Source organism: Anthonomus grandis, chromosome 14 (assembly GCF_022605725.1).
Source record: "Anthonomus grandis grandis chromosome 14, icAntGran1.3, whole genome shotgun sequence".
Lineage (NCBI taxonomy): Eukaryota > Metazoa > Arthropoda > Insecta > Coleoptera > Curculionidae > Anthonomus > Anthonomus grandis.
In genome coordinates, this window is record NC_065559.1 from 10,229,829 (window position 1) to 10,250,428 (window position 20,600).

A 20,600-nucleotide genomic window follows, 5' to 3' on the forward strand; every position below is an offset into this window, starting at 1 on the left:
TTGTAATTAATTAACTACTTGTATTTTAAGCGTTAAGAAAAGCCTACTATAAGCATTTAAAAATTGTTGTGACATATTTCCTTACAATATAATTTCCTTCCACTTGTAATTATCAGAAAACGTTTATTTGATTATTGTCGACGCAATATTCTATTCACAATAAAAGGGTTTGATAAAAAATCAGGACCTGACTTTTTGCTATAATAGCATAAAGACAAATGCAGTCAATATTTAGGAATTTGATTTAGTATATAAAATAAAAGGATTAACATTTTTATTGTCAAAAACATTGTTTATTTTTCCTAGGTCCTCATCAGTTAGTATTTAGTAGTATATTATTAGAACTTATCCGAAATAAATAATAAAGTCCTTCACTGTTTTCTAAGTAGAAATCTAAGCACTTCAAAAAAGTCTTATCATTTCATATGACTAAGTTCGTAATTGGCCACTAAACAATCTGTCAAGATTCCATTTGACCAATTTAAGTGCTCCAGTTAGCATCACAAATCATAAAATCTCATCAAAATGTCCGACTCAAGTCTAGGTGAAGAAAACCCTGTTTATGGACCCTTTTTTGGTGTCATGGGTGCTGCAGCTGCCATCATATTTAGCTGTAAGTATTAGTTTTCAAAATATTATAAATTTAAGTATTTAGAGTTGTGTAATATGTTTATCATGTGACTAAAGTATTAGTCTATTCCAATACAGTCACATGATGAACTAATATATTTTATAACTGGTATCCAAATTGTTATAATATGGGTATTATATACCTGTGTTGCTAACTAATTTAACAAGTTAGATTATGCTGAAATTAAAATAATATTAAGAGTGATTACTATTGGCGCCCAACATGTGGCATAAATACATAATCCAATTGTCATTTCCATTTATTATCTTTGTTGTTAAAAAAGTTGAATTTTATAGGAATTAAAGTAAAAGTAATGTTAAATGCTGGGGTCATGTAACAATAGGTTAGTGATATCGATCATGTGACTTAAGAAGTGACACCAGTACTGTCACATGCAATTCAATTTATTCTCGGCTATCAAGATTTTTAAGATAAAGGCAGTCAACGACCGAGATTTTTTAACTAAAAAGTGGGGTAACGTCGATTTTAGAATATAATTCTCGATTAAAATATACCGAGTACTTCATTTAAAATTAGAAAATGAAGGCAATTTTTCATTAGGCTAGAAGCGACAGGAAACAATTGAGTATGGTAAAAAATTTATTACACATAGCTCAATTTGTTTTGTTTAAAAAGCAAAACAATTAAAGTATTCCCTTTATCCTAGGCCAGCCGTTATTTGCGTTAAAAATAAACGTAAATATTTGTATTTTTAGTAACGTTGAGTTAATTTTCCAATACTCTAGTTTTATACTTTGGTATCAATTAAAATTTAATTTCGATAGAAAACTTCCACAGATAACCCGAGTTTTTGAAAAAAATGGTCCTGAATTCATCCTCAGTTTCAGACTACGCTCTAAAGAAGTCAGCAGCACGATTCGTGTCAGCGTTTGCAACTACGAGTACTAACCAAAGACATGACGAATTCGTAATTATTATTCCAATTAAAATATAGTCTGAAGATTACTCACATTTTCAATTTCTATGCATCTTTTTGAGCAGATCTTAAAAAACTATAGATTTTAAAATATTAGAAGTGAGTTATTTTTTAGAATGGAAGAAGTATACAGGATTTTTGACTTAGCGCTGACCACCGTTAATCCTTTTAGCAAGGAGTACATATTCTTATTTGATATAACTTTTAATTTTTCTAATATGTATATAAACAAAATGTATGCTTATCTTAACGCAATTTCTAATTTTTATCTTTATCAATAACACATCAGCAAGGTACTTGACCATTAATGTAAGTTGTTATAGCGGTACTAGTATACTTCATACACAATAATTTGATCTACAATCCAATACAATTATATCATTTTTATAATAAATACCTTGATTTATTTTGATTAGATTTAATTTAATTATTTATTTTATCGACCCAGATTAATGTGTTCGTATTAAAGTTCAAAAACGTAGATGTAAATATTAGATTTGTAGTAGATAACAATAGTGTGTGATACTTAATCTTTTGTCCTAGTTGTGAATAATTGTCTATGGCTATTACTTATTTAAAACTACACCCTAATAGCATAGCTTTGTTCAGATATTCTTCGAATAGACCAGAAATATTTTAATATTTTAAATACATATTTTATACATATATTTAAAATACCTTATATAGATACAATACTTCAAGTCATTGGGTGGATTCTTTCTAATCCTTATCTGCTGGTTTTAAGCCCCTTTCATTAATACAATTTGAATAGAATGTTGGTGTTGGGAGGGACACTCTTCCTTATTAAAATAAAAAAAAAATTCTTAAAATGTCTTATGAATATGAATGTTTTCATATTTAAGCAATTATTGGACCTGAAAAACAGTCCAAGTTAATCAAAGTTCAAGAGCCGTCAAATTAGAAGCTTTGTAATGCATATTGCAATATCAATTTTATTTATTAGTGGACATAACTTAAAAACCTAACAAGAAGGAAAATGGGTATCCGCATCGTGCGATACATCATTGTAAGCATCATGCTAGTTGTACTATCGGTAAAGTCGATTTACGTACAAGCGAATAGTAAGCAAAAGTAATAATGGATATTTTATCGACCTCAATTTTTGATATGTCAAGTAGCTTGTAGTTGAATTTATAAGGCAGTGGACAGCCTGGAGGACTGAAAAGGAGCTGTTATGCACATAGGTCTCCAAGTAGACCCATCGTTACCCACCGAGGTTACCAGAGGCTAATAGCCTTAAAAAAACCAATGTATGGATTTCGTCACAGTTTTACATGTTATAATCTTGGCTTAAAAATATCCACCTATATTATATAATACAAAAAAAGTTAAAATAGTCAAAAGTAAAGTGACATTACATCGTTAAAAAGTTATAATATTTAACTGCCTAATCAGCTAGATAGCTATCTACATCATAAAAACATTTATTGGCTAGGAATTCCTTTAACTTTCTTTTAAATATCGAAACGATTTTGCTAATCTTTATATCATTCGGTAATTTGTTGTATAGTTTTTGACCTATTCTTAATACAAATTTTTTAGAAATAAGTAGCCTGCTATGAGGCATGGACAAGTCATGTCTAGAACGAGTTGGGTAATTATGAAAACTACCATTAGCAGTAAAGGAATTAAAATTCTTAAAAACATATAAGCAAACTTCAAATTTATACACACACGGGACCGCCAAAATTCTATATTCCCTAAAAAGAGGTCTACCGGAAGTCATCGGTGATAATCCGGCAATACACCTAAGAATCTGTTTTTGGCTAATAAACACTCAACGTGCATGCGACGTACAGCCCCAGAGCTGAATACCGTACAAAATTCGTGAGTGGATAATAGCGTGGTATAGGCAAATTAGTTGATCAATTTCCATTACCACACTAAGGTTCCTAATGGCATAACATAAGCTACCGAGCTTCATGGACAACTCAGCACAATGAGATTCCCAAGAAAGTGAATCATCCAATGCTAAGCCAAGAAACTGATTTTTTGCGTTTTAAACAATCGTTATCGTTGGTTACACATAAATTAATATCACTATTTATTTGATTATGACATGCATGAAAAACCATCTAATTAGTCTTTTTATTATTTAAATAAAGTTGATTTAAAATAAACCAATTGCTCAGTTCCTCTAAGGCTTTTCCAGCAGATACATCAATTGTTTCCATGTTCTGTCTTCGGACCAGCGCAGATGCATCATCAGCATATATGGTGATGACACTATGTGTTATTACTAGAGGCAAGGGAATAATAAATAAAAGAAACAACACCGGGCCCAATAAGGAATCTTGTGGGACCCCAATGTCCACTTTAAGGTTTTCAGACCGCATACTAGATCCGGAGCTATCCCTCAGTGCTACATATTGTGAGCGATCTGCCAAAAAGGATGCAAACCAGCTCAACACTATCGGCAGTTTCGCAAATCCCAGTCTAACCACGGAGTCCACTTCCTCATTGCCAGCATAACCTAAGTAGCCAAGCACCCAGACTCACCTTCACCACTTGCCTCCAGAACTTTTAACCACTCGAATTCAATCCTTTTTAGCCGTCGTAGCCTTAATAACTGCCCTGCTGTCCGAGCAGAATTATACGACTATATTATTAGAAATTTAGGAAGACCTATACCTGGACAATAGTAGCCTGCTCCTTCAGCAAGTATGCCCCACCACAGAACCCTTAACCAGGTCTATTGTTCATTTTGGAGCCATTTGTATACCAAATGGTCCCCCTGTTTACTAATGTAGGCCCATTGGAGTCTTGCTACTCATCTCTGCCTCCGATATGGGTCATAAAACTCTTGCAATCCACTATCTCAAGTGCCACATAGTCACTAGTATCATACATCATTTTAGAATGAACAAAAAAAATAGAGTTAATAAACTTATTAACTATTAGGGCCTATTATAAAGGTGTGTTAAAATAAAAATAGTGCTCCGTTATTAGCAAGACATTAGTAAAACGTCACGAATCTTCAACGCTCTCGATCTTGCAGTATTCACGCTCATTTTTAACTATATCTTTATATTTGAATAGATGTATTTATGAATCAATTATCAAAAAATGTCCTCGACGATGATTTTCATTATTTACAGCTTGTAAAAAAATTATCTTTTCTAGTTTCACAACTTATAATATAGTGATGAAGCCATGATAGTGATCATTTTTTTCTTATAGAAATCTCCAGTTGTGTCCATTTAAGACCAAGCTTCCTCTTTCAAATGCCTTGTATAATTGTTCTGATTTTTTTGGATCTCCTATTTCAAGCATCTATTTTAAATTATCATTTTAGGCGAAAACTTTTTCTTCATCACACGTGCTCCTATTGTTATTTCTTTGCCGACTCTTACGAACCAACTGAAATTCGTTACTATAACAGTTGCAGTTCATCAATGAATATACCTGTCCTACAAGATACATTGTCTTCCAATCTACGACTCTAGAAAGCATTTATTAAACCGTTCTTGAACTACCAAAGCGTAGTGCGGGGGAGTTATATCCTGCTAAAAATACAAGTTATTTTCATTTAATATTATAACACTATTTTCATCCTCTTGATTTTCTAAAGATTGGACGATAGAAAGGTATGTAGTGTTTTCTAGAAGGTTTTAAATACACTTGGCCAGTTAAATTATCGTCTAAAGCAAAAAACTTGATGATTTCATTACTATTAATTTCTGCGATACGTTAACTTTTTCGGGATATTAAGTATAATATTCTCGAAAAACGTGCGGATGTTCATTATTCCAACATTTGCAGTTATGTCGGTTATTTAGGAAAAAAGTGGATTCGTCACTAAAGTATCTTCTTACATAAATAAGGATCTTCTTCAATTCACTGGCACATCAATTCGAAAATATCAATTCTTCCATCAGAATTGCTTTCTCTGAAGAATTTGAATTTTATAGCAAATATATATATTTTTTAAGCTTATTTACAGAATTAGTAAAAATATTGGATAATTCAGTAACTCAAAGGATTCATTGCAAAGTGTCCCAAAACTTCAATTTGGAAAGCTTTATCAGTAAGGATTAAACTTTTCTCAGTACATTTTTGAATCCAAGCAAATCCCGTTTCTTCAAATCTAATTCTTTCGGCCAACGTATACACCATTTCATATTTACGAGTCTGAATTTCCAATTTAACGTCTAAGTGACAGTTTCAATAATAATAAACTGATTTTTAAAAGTCTTAAAAATATCAGTTACTGCAGTGTCTTTTGGCACCTAGAACGTCTCGCAAAAATATCAGTGAAATATGCACGGGATTTTAGACTGGAATGAATTTCAAAAGAGACTTTTATTTTTTAGACATGACCTTTATTTTTTATGTTTTTTTCCTAAATATCGACGCACAATTTTGATCAAAAAAATCTATTTGAACCCAATAAACTATTTATTATCGTGTGTTTTAAAGTGTATTTATTGAAGCAAAAAACGTCCTCGACGTTGATTTTCATTATTTACAGCTTGTAAAAAAATATTCTTTTCCAGTTTTACGACTTATAATATAGTGATAAAGCCAATAAAATGATAATTTTTTAAAATTATCATAATAAAAAAAGTAGTCCATTTTTCTAAGAGACACGTGTAATATTTTTTTTTTTTAAATAAACATAATTTTTGACAGATTTTGTCTCTCTCCAATCTTTGAATTTTGATAATTTTTTTCTTGCAAATATATCCAGTTAGGTCCATTATAAAACCAATTTCAGACCAAGCATCCTCTTTGTATTGTACTCTTTGCCTTGTATAGTAGTTCTGATTTTTTGGATCTCGTATTTCAGGCTTTTATTTATAACTACCATTTACGACGAAAATCTTCAAGAGCAGCTCCAAGTGTGTTGACGAACATTGTTTAGAATACGTCCACAATACTGAATTTCGTTGCTATAACAGTAGCAGTTACAGTTGTAGTTCATCAATGAGTACGTGGCTTAGTACCTCTACATTCCCGAACAATTCGATTTTTAAAACCAGATACTCATTGACGAACTGCAATTGTAACTACAACCGTTATTGTATCATTCTCATCGCGAATTTTCGACATTCTTTGCTTTCGCGATCCTCTTGATCTGTAGTGTTCGCCGGGAGCTCAAACCACCATCGTCGTGTCGATATGATAATAGTGACAAAAGCTAGTGCTTCATTTATATTAAAAGAAGCATTAATTGAAGAAAAAACGTCCTAGACAATGGTGGTCTCATGCACTGTAGAAAGCGGGAAGTGGATTTTACAGATATCTCCAGTTGTGCCCATTGCAGACCTAATTTTAGCAGAAGCATCTTTTTTCCAATTTCTTTTATAATAGTCCTGATTTTTTGGATCTCCTATTATAAGCATCTTTTTGTAATTATCAATTGGGGCCAAAACTTCTTTTTCATCCCACAGTAACTTTTCGCTCGCTGCGAACGGCTCCAAGCGTGTTCGCGAACACGTGCATATTTCTGAATTTCGTTACTATTACAGTTGCAGTTCGTCAATGAGTACCTAGCTTAAAATCATTAATATATTCTTAAACATATTAGTTATTATAGTAGCTTTTGGTACCTACAAGCGACCGTAAAAAATATAAGTGAAATAAATGCACTAGATAATAGGTTTAATGGAGTTAAGTGTATGCCATTCAATTGCATCGTCCTCCAATCTACGACTCTAGAAAGCGTAGCTAAGCTGCTCTCGAAATGTCTAATACAAATTATTTTTATTCAATATCATTACACCATTTTCATGCACCTGATTCTCTAAAGATTGGACGATAGAAAGGTTTGTTTTGTGTGTAAATTTTCCCAGTTAAATTATCTTCCAAATAAACTAACCCGATGATTTTATTACCACAAATTCTTGCGACAATTTTTTCGGAATTGATTGTGATTGCTGACACATCACATCCCAAAAATCAATTCTTTCCTTAGAATTGTTTCCCCCAAGTTTTTGGAAAATTTGATTTTTATAGCAAAAATCTTTTTTTTAAACACCAGCGAATAAGCCATTTCAAATTTACGACTCTGAATTTTCAATTGAACGTCAAAGTGACATTTTTAACATTAATATTTAACTGGTTTTTAAACGTCTTAAAGATATCAGTTATTTCAGTATCTTTTGGTACCTATATATAGGTATCGCAAAAATATCAGAGAAATAAATACACGAGATATTAGACTGCAAAGAATTTCAAAACAACTTTGAGTTATTTTTTCATAAATGTCGACGCACAATATTAATTAAAATAAATATATTTGAACCTAGTAAACTGTTTATTATCGTGTGGTAAGATAGAAATTTTTATGCCATTTAAAATGATGTGTGATGTTATGGAGCAGCCATTTGTCATACTAAAGTTTGAAGTCTATAAAATATCACACATTTCTGCTTACTATTCGCTTGCACCCCAATCGACTTAATTTTTATTGGTATTGGTAAGCTTAGCTGGAGGTGATGGAGGAAGTGATTGACAAAACTTTCCCTGTATACCCAAATTAACGTTTTTTTTTAAATAAAGGAAAAGTTATAAAGGGTGGTTTGAAGTGATGATAAATTTGAGGTTAAAAACATTATTCCAGATTAACGATTGGCTAGTTAAGACAGTTTTGGTCGGGACTTGATTTTTATAATTTCCTTATCACAATTTCACTACTATTAGGAGTATTTTAAGAAATATTCAAAATATTTAAAAAAAGTTATATAGTAAATAAAAAAATTAGTTGACAGGTTTACCACTTACCAAAACTCTTTATTTTTATCCTTGACTCGTGTTTCGCTAAGGATGTCAGCATGTTAGGGAGAAAACTAAAACTAAACTAAAACTACTTACAAATGGCCAGTTGGTAATTTTACAAAATTTAACAATGATCAATCACAAATTTACAGGAAAAGGCCATGGAGGCATTTTGACATTATTATGAAATCCAGATCTTAACAAAAAAAGACTAGATTATAGTAGAACAGGTAAATGATCCCTAAAAGTTGCTAAAATGTTCCACTGATATTTCAGAACATTTACACAATATTTGTCGAATGGTGATCATGAGAGAATTAAGCAAACACACAAATCACATTCACTATAAAAAGAACTTTTAATAATGAGATAATTTTTAAATGGTTCACAATTTTTCTCAAAAATTTAAAAACGTGTCGATGTTTTCAGCCTTGGGTGCAGCATATGGAACCGCAAAATCCGGAACTGGTATCGCCGCCATGTCGGTGATGAGACCCGAACTGATCATGAAATGTATTATTCCAGTTGTCATGGCGGGTATTGTAGCCATTTATGGATTGGTGGTGGCTATTTTGATTGTAGGAGAGTTGAGTATGCCTAGTTCCGGTTACACGTTATTTAAGTAAGTAAATTAATAAAAATATGTTAATTTTTGTAAACACTTATGAATCAAACAGCCAATAAATTGTAACATACAGTCAATCTAGCAACCAAAAAAGTCTGAAAGATTTTAATATCCATGCAGTTTTTTGTTTTTTGTCACTCGTTAGTGGTCTATGAGGAAAGCTTGAAAATAATAATGTATATGTCGTTTTTTGCGAAATTCTGAATTTAACTTCAGGTCTTTTATTTCCGGTCTATTGCTACAAAAAGTTGACATCTTACATAGGCGTTGCTCAAAGTTGACAAGCCGCAAAGGTAAAGGTGTAAACTGGAAGAAATAGGCCTATTATGAAAGTACTCACGCGGACTTTTAGCCTTAGAATAGGGATTAGAGATATTCCTACAAGACATAAATATAGCAATCACTTCTATTTTTAAAATAATAAATTTGGTTTCTAACTTTGGTTTTAATATAGTCACAGATACACATAAATCCATCTCAGAGCTAAATTTTCTTTGTTTACTTTAAAAAATACTAGCTTTGACTTCCTTAATTTAGAAAAGGGACTTAAGATTCGCAATCGGTGATTTATAAATAAATTTCCCTCGTATGCGTTCCTTTTATAGAGCTCAATAGGCCTCTTAGTAATTGTGAGGTTTGTGTTTTAATGAATCCCAGATGAATCCAGGCTACTTTAGCAAAAGTGGTTAGAACATTCCTTAACCTTCAATAAGTTTTAACTTTCTATGATTTTGCCTCCTTCTTCTTTCTTTTTTTTCCACTCATTTTGCCGGACGGTATTATATATAACAGAACCAAAACCAACCTATTAATTTAAATGTAGCTTAGTCTAGCTTAGCTTAATATAAATGTAGCTTTAATAAGTTAATTTTTTTTTTATTTTTAACAAACCACTTAAATTGTTTTTAATATACATTTTACATTAAAATAGGGGATTCCTGGGTTTCCGGATAAAAACGTGGTCTTTAATGCTTTTTCTTATTATTTCTTACATTACTTCTGGCGGTGTAGATCTTAACGACTTAAATTCTAAAACTCATTACCAGATAATGGAACTTTTTATAAAGCAAAAAGTTACGTTCTTGCACATCTTTAAGACCGAAGAAACTCTGTTTTTTAACGAATTTATTTAAAAATTCAAACTCTTACGGACGTCTTGGAATTAGCGCATTTTAATAAAATTAACATAACCAGTTAATTCAATTGTAATTTTAATATTTTTAATTATTGCACTGCAAACACTGACGATATAACAAAATTTGGCACAATTTTTGGCTACCAAATTAAAGTGCGATGTGTAATATACTCGAAAAAACGTCAAAACCCCGGTTCTTTTCCTATGGAATTTTTGCTTAAATAAAAACCCCTTTATTTTAAACTTCGCGAAGGTCAGCTGTGCTGTTAACTTAACCGAGCATTTAGAAATATACAAAGATGCACTATATAGTATAAGTAATATGACAAAGAGAAAAAAAGCAAGTCTTACATTACAGAACTTTAATACATTATAAAAAAAAATTACAAATATTTAGATTAGGAAAAGGAGTTATAAATGAACAAATTTATACTTTACAGAAGTAGTTGTTTCATTTTTTTTAAACATATTATTTATTTGAACATATCTTCAAATTGACTTATACTGAATTGATTTGGAAGTTTAACCGATGGCGTCCAAGCTGGCAAATCAAAAGTATGCAAGAATTCTGCACTTTTTTAAATTTATTCCTAGTAAATACATCTAGGCAAGGACTATATACAAAATAACAATAGTTAAGGTGACAAAAAACCAGTGGTTCGCAGAGAACTCTTTTTAGCTTAAAGTTAAGAACATCTTTACTGTTTCGAAGATTATAATAAGCTTTTTGAAGAACCCTGGACAATCTAAGATTGTTGTCAAAGATCACCCCAAACTTTTAATATTCCTTAACAATCAATATTGCCACACCGGTCCTGTTGAAATGGGCCTTATATTAAATTTATCTTGCAAGAATTTACATAAGAGCAAGTAAGCCTTCAGTATAAGACATTTGCTGGCTCAAAACATAATACAGCTCAAAACTGTATTATGTTTTGCGTACACTACAATACATATTTAAGTGTGTGTGTCAAAAATTACGTTTGCGAACCCTAGAATAATTATCTCAGGAATGTTAATAAACTGTACTATATTAAAATTGCTATCCCTAATAAATGCCTTTAAAACAGTAATGTTGAATTTAGATTAAATTAGACTAAAATAAGGGTGAAGTTTCACTCCGACCTATGGACTTCGACTTGGCTCTGGGATAAAGCAAATTCATGCAAGAGATTCGGGAAAACCGTCGAATATGTATCATGTTCCCCGAATCAATAACTTTCACATTTATTAATTCTGAAATGTACGGTAACCCTTGTCCCACGATACATCCGGTATCGTCCGGCCTGGCTACCGGCGCGAATAGGTTCAGCTACCACTGGTAAGGTGTAGGCAAGGGTCTAAGAAAAGGTTCCGAAGGATAGGAAAGGAAAGAACGACCACTGGGTAGAGGATGACGCGGAAGTGGGATTAATACTTTCACAAAATTGAATTTTTAAATTCACGTTGTCGCCAATGGCAAGGAAGGAGTCTAGGAAAGAAATCCGAAGGATAAGAAACGACAAAGAAAAACTTCCTGTTGACTGGGTGAAGGATTACGCGAATGTGACATTGCGACTTAGGATCTATAATGTGCTATTTTCTAATTACTGTTTGATGTTAGTCTCAAGTGAAATTACTTCGTACACTCCTATTTCCTTGATAAAGATTAGTAATTGTCACGGCTTTAGTGATGGGATGATTCCTTCTAAAACTTCATAGCTACCAAGATTTAAGGCACGGTTTTAGGCGACGGTTTCCCATGCAGTTACTATAGGTGTTCTGGGGTCTCTTCCTCTCCCTGGCAGAGATGCATTCATTTGTCTGTTCTAGTTTTAATTTCCTGCGGTGTTCTCAAAGCTGATAATGCCTCGTTGAAAGACTTGTGAGAACACTTAGTTTAGTTTTAAATAAACTTACTGGAGCTTTAGAACTTTCTGGGCCGATGACACTTGGATTGCCTTAACCCGGAATGACCAACCCAGAGAGGTTCCCTAAGTTATTTTTCAATTTTTGAAAGCTCATATAGATAAATATACTCTTGCGTATGCTGCAGGAAGGTTCCGATCCCACAAACTGAAAGCCGAAACCCTTTCTTGCCAAAATATTCTTCGTTACCTTATACGCCTATGTACCCAGATACCTAAACTATTGTAACTTTATTTTTCTTTCCTAGCTTATTAAGTTTCCCTAAGCATCTTACCATTTTAAAACTGATGGCATGTGAGCTCAGTGCTGCTATGGCCGCTTGACTGTTGGTGAAGATTGCGATGTCCTGCTTGAGATAGTGCGGTCCAGGATTTATTGATCCAGACAGGCATCTTCTTTCTATAGCGTGTATGTGTTTACCCAGCGACTCTAAGTATCTAGTTCCAGGCTCAAATACTCCATCTCTTATTGCTTTTTCGGTTTAAGGACCATCTGTGTGCTATTTGATGGTATTTGTTTTAAGTAACTGGGTTACTTTTCCATATTTGCAATCACTGCTATCCAGTGTCACTCCCACATTTATTTCAACATTATATCCATATAATTTTCTGAAACAACACATTTGTAGATGGATTTTCCAACTACAACAAAAACCTGCCTTTGAAACTGAACCTTGGAATATTCTTAGCACTTGTCTGATACATAAATTATTCTCATAAAGGTTTTCAAAAAACCATGATTTAGTCAAAGGTCTTAGAGGAATGTTTATATATTGCATAGACTTAAGCAGCAATAAATGTTGTTACAATATTATCAATTCAGGTGCCTTTTAGAAGATTTAATTTTTCTAGTCCAAGTAACTAACGCTAAACTTTTCAACGACGAAATGAGGTTCAACTGCCTCATTTTGTCCCACGAGGCTGAGGTTCCTCTTTTCTCTTCTGGATATGTCCATGTTGGCCATTCAGATATTTTGACCTAAAAAATTAATTATGTAAAAATGGTTAAACTTAGCCATAGGATTTTATACACAAAAAGTATTTAGATTCTAATTAAGACTACATGTAAGAAGACTGATCTGTATGCTAAACGTGTGTACCCAAAAATAAGCGATATCTAATTTCAGAAAGTAGCCACATCGGCGCCGTTGGTCAGAAGTGTACCTCACTCTGATTGGCTCAATCCACCAAAAGGTGGATAGTGTTATTATTTGCGAAACAGTAATATTAATTACAACGATAGAATACTTTAACGTGCAGAGTAGCCAATCAAAGCGAAGTACACTTCTGACCAACAGCGCCGAGGTGGCTACTTTCCACCTATAGTACTGGAACTAGTTATCATTCAATTTTGGGCACGCAGCACCACATTTGGGCGGCGTGGAGATCAGTCTACTTAGTTCCACTCTCCTTGAGCTTAATGTAAAATCCAAAAATGTCTTAGTACATAGGGTGTTTCATTTAAAATAACGAAGTTGACACCTACTTCCGGAAGTATAACCGGAAGTGCCGTCACCTTAAAAATATTTTAGCTGGATTGTTTCCATCGACTTAAGTATATAGTCAAATTTTCAGATTTTTTATCCCATCTTTTTAAATCAAAACACACTCCGGCAAGACCAACCGGTTTTCAGGGGATATTACTAGGGAGTTCAGTTTGTTAGTCAGTCTAAATTTTAAAGTTTTAAACCACAAGAATAACTCCCTAGATCTGAGAGGTTAGAGACTTTCTGTTAAATGAAATGTTAAAAATTAGAAACCTAACAGACCGGCTTCGTGAGTTCTCTATATTGTTAGTTGTCTCAGCCCAAATTATAGTTTTCCCAAAATCGATTGATACGGTTCCTAGAGACTTTTTTAATATGCACGCTAAGGAAACACATTTTAACAATGTTTTCACTCGGAAAAGTTTATTTGCTGCTCTTAAATTAAATATAAGCTAATGAAATTTCATCTGGACCACCATACACTATATTTCTAAATTGATCAATTACTTTCACAGAATTCTCAAATTTTAAATAACAGATATTGAAGTTTTTATATGACTGTTGCATGTTCTTACTGTCAGCCTAGTATATGAATATTGTGATGTATTTAACAGTACTTAAATTGTATATTATATACAGTTGTTTCTATTTATTATTAAATTCTTGTAAGACATTCTTATATATTATCATCAAACCATATTCATTTTTTAAATCTAGGAGGATGCCTAATTTTTGATTCAATCAAATGTACAAGTTTGCAGAATAGCTGCACATACTACCAACAGTATTGCTTTTTCAGAAGTTGAAGTTTTGATTTTTGTATATCCGAGTTACTTATTAAATTTCTTTACTTTTTTTGATAATTTATTAAATATTTTAATTTTTTTACAGAGGATTTTTACATCTTGGAGCTGGTTTGGCAGTAGGTTTCTCAGGACTAGCAGCAGGTTTCGCTATTGGAATAGTAGGTGACGCTGGAGTACGCGGTACCGCTCAACAGCCGAGACTCTTTGTAGGAATGATCCTTATTCTCATTTTTGCTGAAGTATTGGGTCTTTACGGCCTGATTGTGGCCATCTTCCTTTACGCCAAGGTGCAATAAATTAGATATTTATGTTCCTGTTGTTATGTGCCTATAGACATACATATGTGTATAGAACTAACTTCTATATGAACCGAAATGCGTAAAGATTTGTACATTAAATAAATAGTTGATAGGAGCACCTGTAAAATGTTTATTATCATCATTTCCCGTTACATAAACTGTTATTCATAAGCAGACGTTTTTGAAAAAATTGTGAAGTGAAATCTTTCGCGATACCTTTTGTTACATTAAGTCCAATAATTCTTAAATATAATAATTTACTTAAGTTATAATAGGTTTTTTTATATACCCAGCATGATGGCTTAGGTGGTATCATCCAGTCCTTGACCTTGCTGCTCATAAAGTTTGAACTTATCGTTATACTATATTATTTCCTATTATTGTTCTATCTATAGTACCACTTTTTTTTTCCTATATTTATCTGAAAAAAAATGTGAAATAATTCATAAGAAATAGACTATGGACGCATTATTACAAAAAAATCGTAGTTTTAAACTTTATATTAGTTGTCACTTGATTAAACATATAGGTGCTGTACATACTAAATTTGAAGTTTCGTCATCCTAAGGGTGGGTCTTTTTTTTAGGGGATGATTAAAATTGGTCGTGGATTGGTGCTATACGGTAAGCTTCAATTATAAACTATGTTTATGTCAATTTGACTCAGCTCGTATCGCAAAAATTATGATATGAAAAAGTGGGAGAAGTATTTCGAAAAACATTTTTTTTATAATTATTCAAGCAGAATTTTGAACGAATTAGTCCTCTCTGCACTTGCAGTACGAAGTGAATCCAAACCATGCTTTTTAACACTATACATATCATTCTTTTCTACGTCTTTGTCACAAATAAAGCACACACTGCTGGACGCCATGACTGCTTTCGATCACTGTAGAAGAGACTAGTGAGCTATATAAAGCTAATGTTTTTATACCACAAAATACGGAAAAGACAATCGGGAAAGACAATATAATCCAACAAAAGTACCGGGGAAAGAATAAAGATAGAGAATTGACGATGGGGCAGTACTTTATGTTTTCGTTCCCACTTAGCTAATGATGCACGGAGATTCTTTGGATCAGATATTCAAATTTCGAGAACCTAAAGTTGTTTGTAAAATAGAAAAATTAAATAAATCAATGAGGAAAGGTTGATATAATATAAGAGTAAACTACAGTGCGGAATCAACTATGAATGATTACTAATGTCCAGTAAGACTTTAAATTAAAGCTGCTCGGCCTTTTTTGCCACTTACAGGAGTACTTATTTTGGCCCATGTTAGTGCAGAAATTTGTGCAAATACTCCTTTCAAAGTAGAAGTTTCGTTGCAGCAGAAGCACGCAATTGGTTCTTGTCATTGTGAAAAAACATTGATGGCTTTTGTGAAACCCATCAGTGTTAATGCAAAAATCTCATCTAATTCTAATTCGATAAAATATCATTCGCTGCAACCAAAAAAAGTGATAAATATTTTTTCAATTTAAAAAATAAATTCAGTATAAAATAATTTTGACTAATACTCTATATGTCTTAGTAGACGTGTTTTCTCAAGAGCTACGACTTTTTTCGGAGGTTTACCCCCTTTTTTCACTCCTTAAATCGATCCCTACGATTTTGACCCTATGAAGTAAAATGCAGCTCTGATTTTTCTGAAAATTTTAAATATAAGATCAAAGCTATCGGTGTTACGGTACAGCGCCAATCCGCCACTAACCCCAATCATCCCCTAAAAAAAAGCTCCACCTCTAGGATGACGAAACTTCAGTTTTAGTACGTGCAACACCTATAGCGGGTGGCCCATCGAAAACAGTTCATCAAGGCCTTTTTTAAAAAAATACTCGGACCCGTCGATTTTTCATTTTAGGGAGATAATTTTTTTAATACTTTCAACCCCTTGGCAAGGGTTGCAATCACCCTCAAAATCTTAAATAGGACTGGGAATCAAGTGAAAGCTTATTTTAAAACCCTTTTTATTCTAGTTACAACTGCCAAGTTTAAAATTGCTAACTTGAATTTTCGCAGTATGACAGGTTGTCAAAAGTTTTGAAACAATAACACCATTGTTTAATACTTTTAGCGCTAGTTTTTACAGGTTCTTGATTTACAAAACAAGAATGCTCGAACCCGTCGATTTTTGATTTAAGAAAAACGATTTTTTGTTAAAGTTTTTAACCCCACAATTTCAACCCCTTAGCGAGGGCCGACATTCACCCTTATTTTTTAAATGGGAAGGGATGTGTTGTGATACACATTTAATTTTCTTTACAATAGCGCTTCGTTTTTTAAATTTGAGCCGCGGGTTCCAGAGAAATCTAATTTAATTTTATTGATTAGTGCTTACGCATTTTCTTATTAAATGTTGAAAATGTCCGCCGTTTACCTCCATACAATAGTACATTAACTGTTCAAAGTGTTCGCGGACAGTCTGAAGACTATCGTAAATCTTCTAACGATTCAGGTTGGGTGGCATAAATTGTCGATTTCAGATGTCCCCACAAAAAGAAATCTCGCGGGCCTTCACCTTCTCCCAATCCATCTACCAGGAAATGTTTTATTCAGAAACTGCCGTACTGGTAATGCATAATAGAGAGGAGCCCATCTTGAGAGTCTTGCTGAAATATCGCATTTTCTTCATGGTAGCGTTGCTCGTTTTGCACAATTTCAATCAATGCTGGGTTAACGGCATTCTCCAAAAAGTCTAAGTACGTGTCTTCATTTAAATTTCCAGGTAAGAAAAATAGTCCAATTATGTGATCACCAAAAATACCAACCCAAACGTTTAATTTTTGAGGGTGTTCAGTATGAACCTCGGGGTAGATCCTTGGATTCGTATTGGACCAGTACCCACAATTATGACTATTGACAGTGCCATTGAGAAAAAATGAACATTCGTCTGAAAAGCAAACATTAAACAAACAAGATAGATGGGATTATTTGAAATTAGTTCGGACATTATTTCACAAAACTGCAAACGGCGGTCGTTATCATCTTCATTTAATTCTTAAAGAAGTTAAATTTTATATGGGTGCCATTTTTTATGTTTTAGAATTCTCTGTACCGGGTGTTTCAAATTCGAGCCACATCATTGGGATTTCGGAAACGGTAAGAGATACAGGGTCGGTTAAATTGGGGCAAAGTTGCGTATTCTTATGCTTAACAAAATGCCGTTTTAAAATTTAAAAAATTCCGACTACGTACGAAGTTATTCGGAAAATACCGAAATTTTGGAAAATCGTTTTTATTTTTTTGTGAGGTCATTTGAAAACATATTTTAAAATAATTGACACTTTATTATTGTCACTTTTTCTTCTCTACCAGATGGCATCGTCAAATTTAAAATCCGACGTTTCGTCTTTTGGCAACCATCATCAACTTTATTTTTTTAAATACGGCCCTGGAATTTTTTTTACTCATTTTAATTCCCCTTTTTATTCTTAGAGAAATGACATATCACATAGTTTAATTGTCCAATATTTTGATGTCAAAAATTTACTTTTATTAAAAAAAAGTTAATACTGTCCTGTTGTTTGAAATAAAAAGTAATAATTTATCTTAACACTATCATTTATTGAATAAATCAATGTTTTTGACGAAATTTTTTAATTATTAACATGGTAAAAATAGTATAAATTTGATATATTATACTAAATTTTAACAATAACAATAGTAACAACTATAATTTATTACTAATTTGTATGTTGAACAACACAAACTAAAAACAATAGAACTTAATGCGAAAAAATGCAATATTTTAAGTTTAAAGTAAATATTCAAATAGTTGACCATGCACCTCAATACATTTCTGTATCCTTCTACGTAAATTTCCAGACACTGCCCGCTGGATAGTCCTGGCTCGTATACCCCTTAATTCTGTCAATAAATTTGCACGTAAAATGTTTATATCATTTGGGGTGTTCTTAAATAGTCTGTTCTTTAAATAGCCCCAAAGAAAATAATCCAACGGGGAAAGATCGGGACTTCTAGCTGGCCAGCGCACCACCCCTTGATTTCCAATCCACTGATTAGGAAAATTATGATTTAAAAATTGTGTGACATTCCTTCCATTATAGGGTGGTGCACCATCCTGCTGCCACCACAAATCGCGGATAATATCAAGAGGTTCATTTTCAAGAACATCGAATATATTTGGCAGAATTAAATCTAAATAGCGCTCAGCAGTTAAATTACCGTCGTATATAATAGGTCCCAAAATTCGATTCCTGTAAAGACCCACCCAAACATTGAAAGAATTATGCCCCTGTCTTCTTACTTCGCGGTTTTGTTTCGGATTTTCGACTGAATAAAAATGTTCATTATTCCGATTAAATAGCCCGTTGGTCGAAAAGTTACATTCTTCTGTCCAAATTATTTTGTTTAAAAAGTCTTCATCATCTTGCAGTTTTTCGTTCAACCAATTGCAAAACTGAAGCCTTCTATCGGTATCTCCATGCCTAAGTTCTTGACTGATATGAAGTTTATAGGGGCGATAGCGATTTTTTCTCAATACTCTGTGGATACGGGTACTTGGCATATTCAATTCACGGGAAAATTGTCTGGTTGAACCTTGCGGATTTTGGGTAACCTTTAACGAAAGCTATCTGATAAAAAGTTATTGTGAAAGTATGTCGTTGTAAAACTTACAGCATTAATAATCGCCTGCTCGGTTTCAAGATGCACTCGAGTCCCATACATATTTCGAGGTTTAGTGAAACTTCCATAGAGGCTAAGGTTCCTGTCCAAAGCTCCGAAATACGTATAATTAGGTTGGGGGCGCTCTGGATATTGCTCCAGATATTGTTGGCAGGAGCGTTGCGAATTTCTATTCAAAGAATAGTAAATTTGGACCATATCACGTTGTTCGCTACTGGAGAATACCATTTTTGATTTCACAAAATATCGAAAAAGCCAAATGTCAAACAGATATAAACAATTAATGACAGATGGTCGTCCATTTTTTTCTAATTCAAAGCCATCTTTGCTAATAAGAATTTTCAAGTTATTCAGCCGGAGACTTAGACATCAGGCCTGCAGAAAAATTTGTGAAAATATAATATAATATAACATATTAGCAATATTTTTACCATGTTATTGATTAAAAAAAACATCAAGACAATTTTTATTTCAAACAACAGGACAGTATTAACTTTTTTTTAATAAGAGTAAATTTTTGACATCAAAATATTGGAAAATTAAACTATGTGATATGTCATTTCTCTAAGAATAAAAAGGGGAATTAAAATGAGTAAAAAAATTCCAGGGCCGTATTTAAAAAAATAAAGTTGATGATGGTTGCCAAAAGACGAAACGTCGGATTTTAAATTTGACGACGCCATCTGGTAGAGGAGAAAAAGTGACAACAATAAAGTGTCAATTATTTTAAAATATGTTTTCAAATAACCTCACAAAAAAATAAAAACGATTTTCCAAAATTTCGGTATTTTCCGAATAACTTCGTACGTAGTCAGAATTTTTTAAATTTTAAAACGGCATTTTGTTAAGCATAAGAATACGCAACTTTGTCCCAATTTAACCGACCCTGTATCTCTTACCGTTTCCGAAATCCCAATGATGTGGCTCGAATTTGAAACACCCTGCACAGTGGTTTGCGAAACTCCCGTTACAAGAGAAAGTTTTCTGGTACTTAATGTAGGGTTCATACAAAGTTCACCGAGAACAGCGACTTCTACTGCCCCATTTCTTACTCGATTTTCAGTATTCTATTTTTTATTTGCCACCGAACCAGTTTCCCGAAATTGTGCTACTAACTCTAGGATGTAACCATGATGTACGTGTTTATCTGCTTCTCTCATTAAAGAAAGTTGCCGTTAGTCTTGCACATTCATTGTTTATCAAGTAAAATGCATTAATTCCCACTCTCTCCACAATAGATTTTATCGAATCGAAATAAAAGCACAGAAATAATTAGTTCACATCAACTTGTTTACTGAAGATAAAGTCGGATTGCCGACTGATTTTATTTTTTTCTCACACACCCAAAGAAAAATGTTTAGAATTCCATTGGTTGGCGATGCG

The 20,600-nt window shown here is 32.9% G+C and overlaps 2 protein-coding genes across 2 annotated transcripts; one reads left to right on the forward strand and one right to left on the reverse strand.

The window, feature by feature from the left end:
- Positions 1 to 445: 445 nt before the first annotated feature.
- Positions 446 to 14,840, forward strand: LOC126744508 (V-type proton ATPase 16 kDa proteolipid subunit c). Its single transcript, XM_050451946.1, has 3 exons — positions 446 to 613; positions 8,739 to 8,931; positions 14,355 to 14,840. Exons 1-3 carry the CDS (start codon positions 526 to 528, stop codon positions 14,563 to 14,565), a joined length of 492 nt encoding a protein of 163 aa, XP_050307903.1. The 5' UTR covers positions 446 to 525; the 3' UTR covers positions 14,566 to 14,840.
- A 3,476-nt stretch (positions 14,841 to 18,316) lies between these two features.
- Positions 18,317 to 19,634, reverse strand: LOC126744499 (uncharacterized). The gene is made up of 2 exons (XM_050451937.1): positions 19,209 to 19,634; positions 18,317 to 19,149 (listed from the first exon to the last, which is right to left on the reverse strand). Exons 1-2 carry the CDS (start codon positions 19,443 to 19,445, stop codon positions 18,325 to 18,327), a joined length of 1,062 nt encoding a protein of 353 aa, XP_050307894.1. The 5' UTR covers positions 19,446 to 19,634; the 3' UTR covers positions 18,317 to 18,324.
- Positions 19,635 to 20,600: the final 966 nt, after the last annotated feature.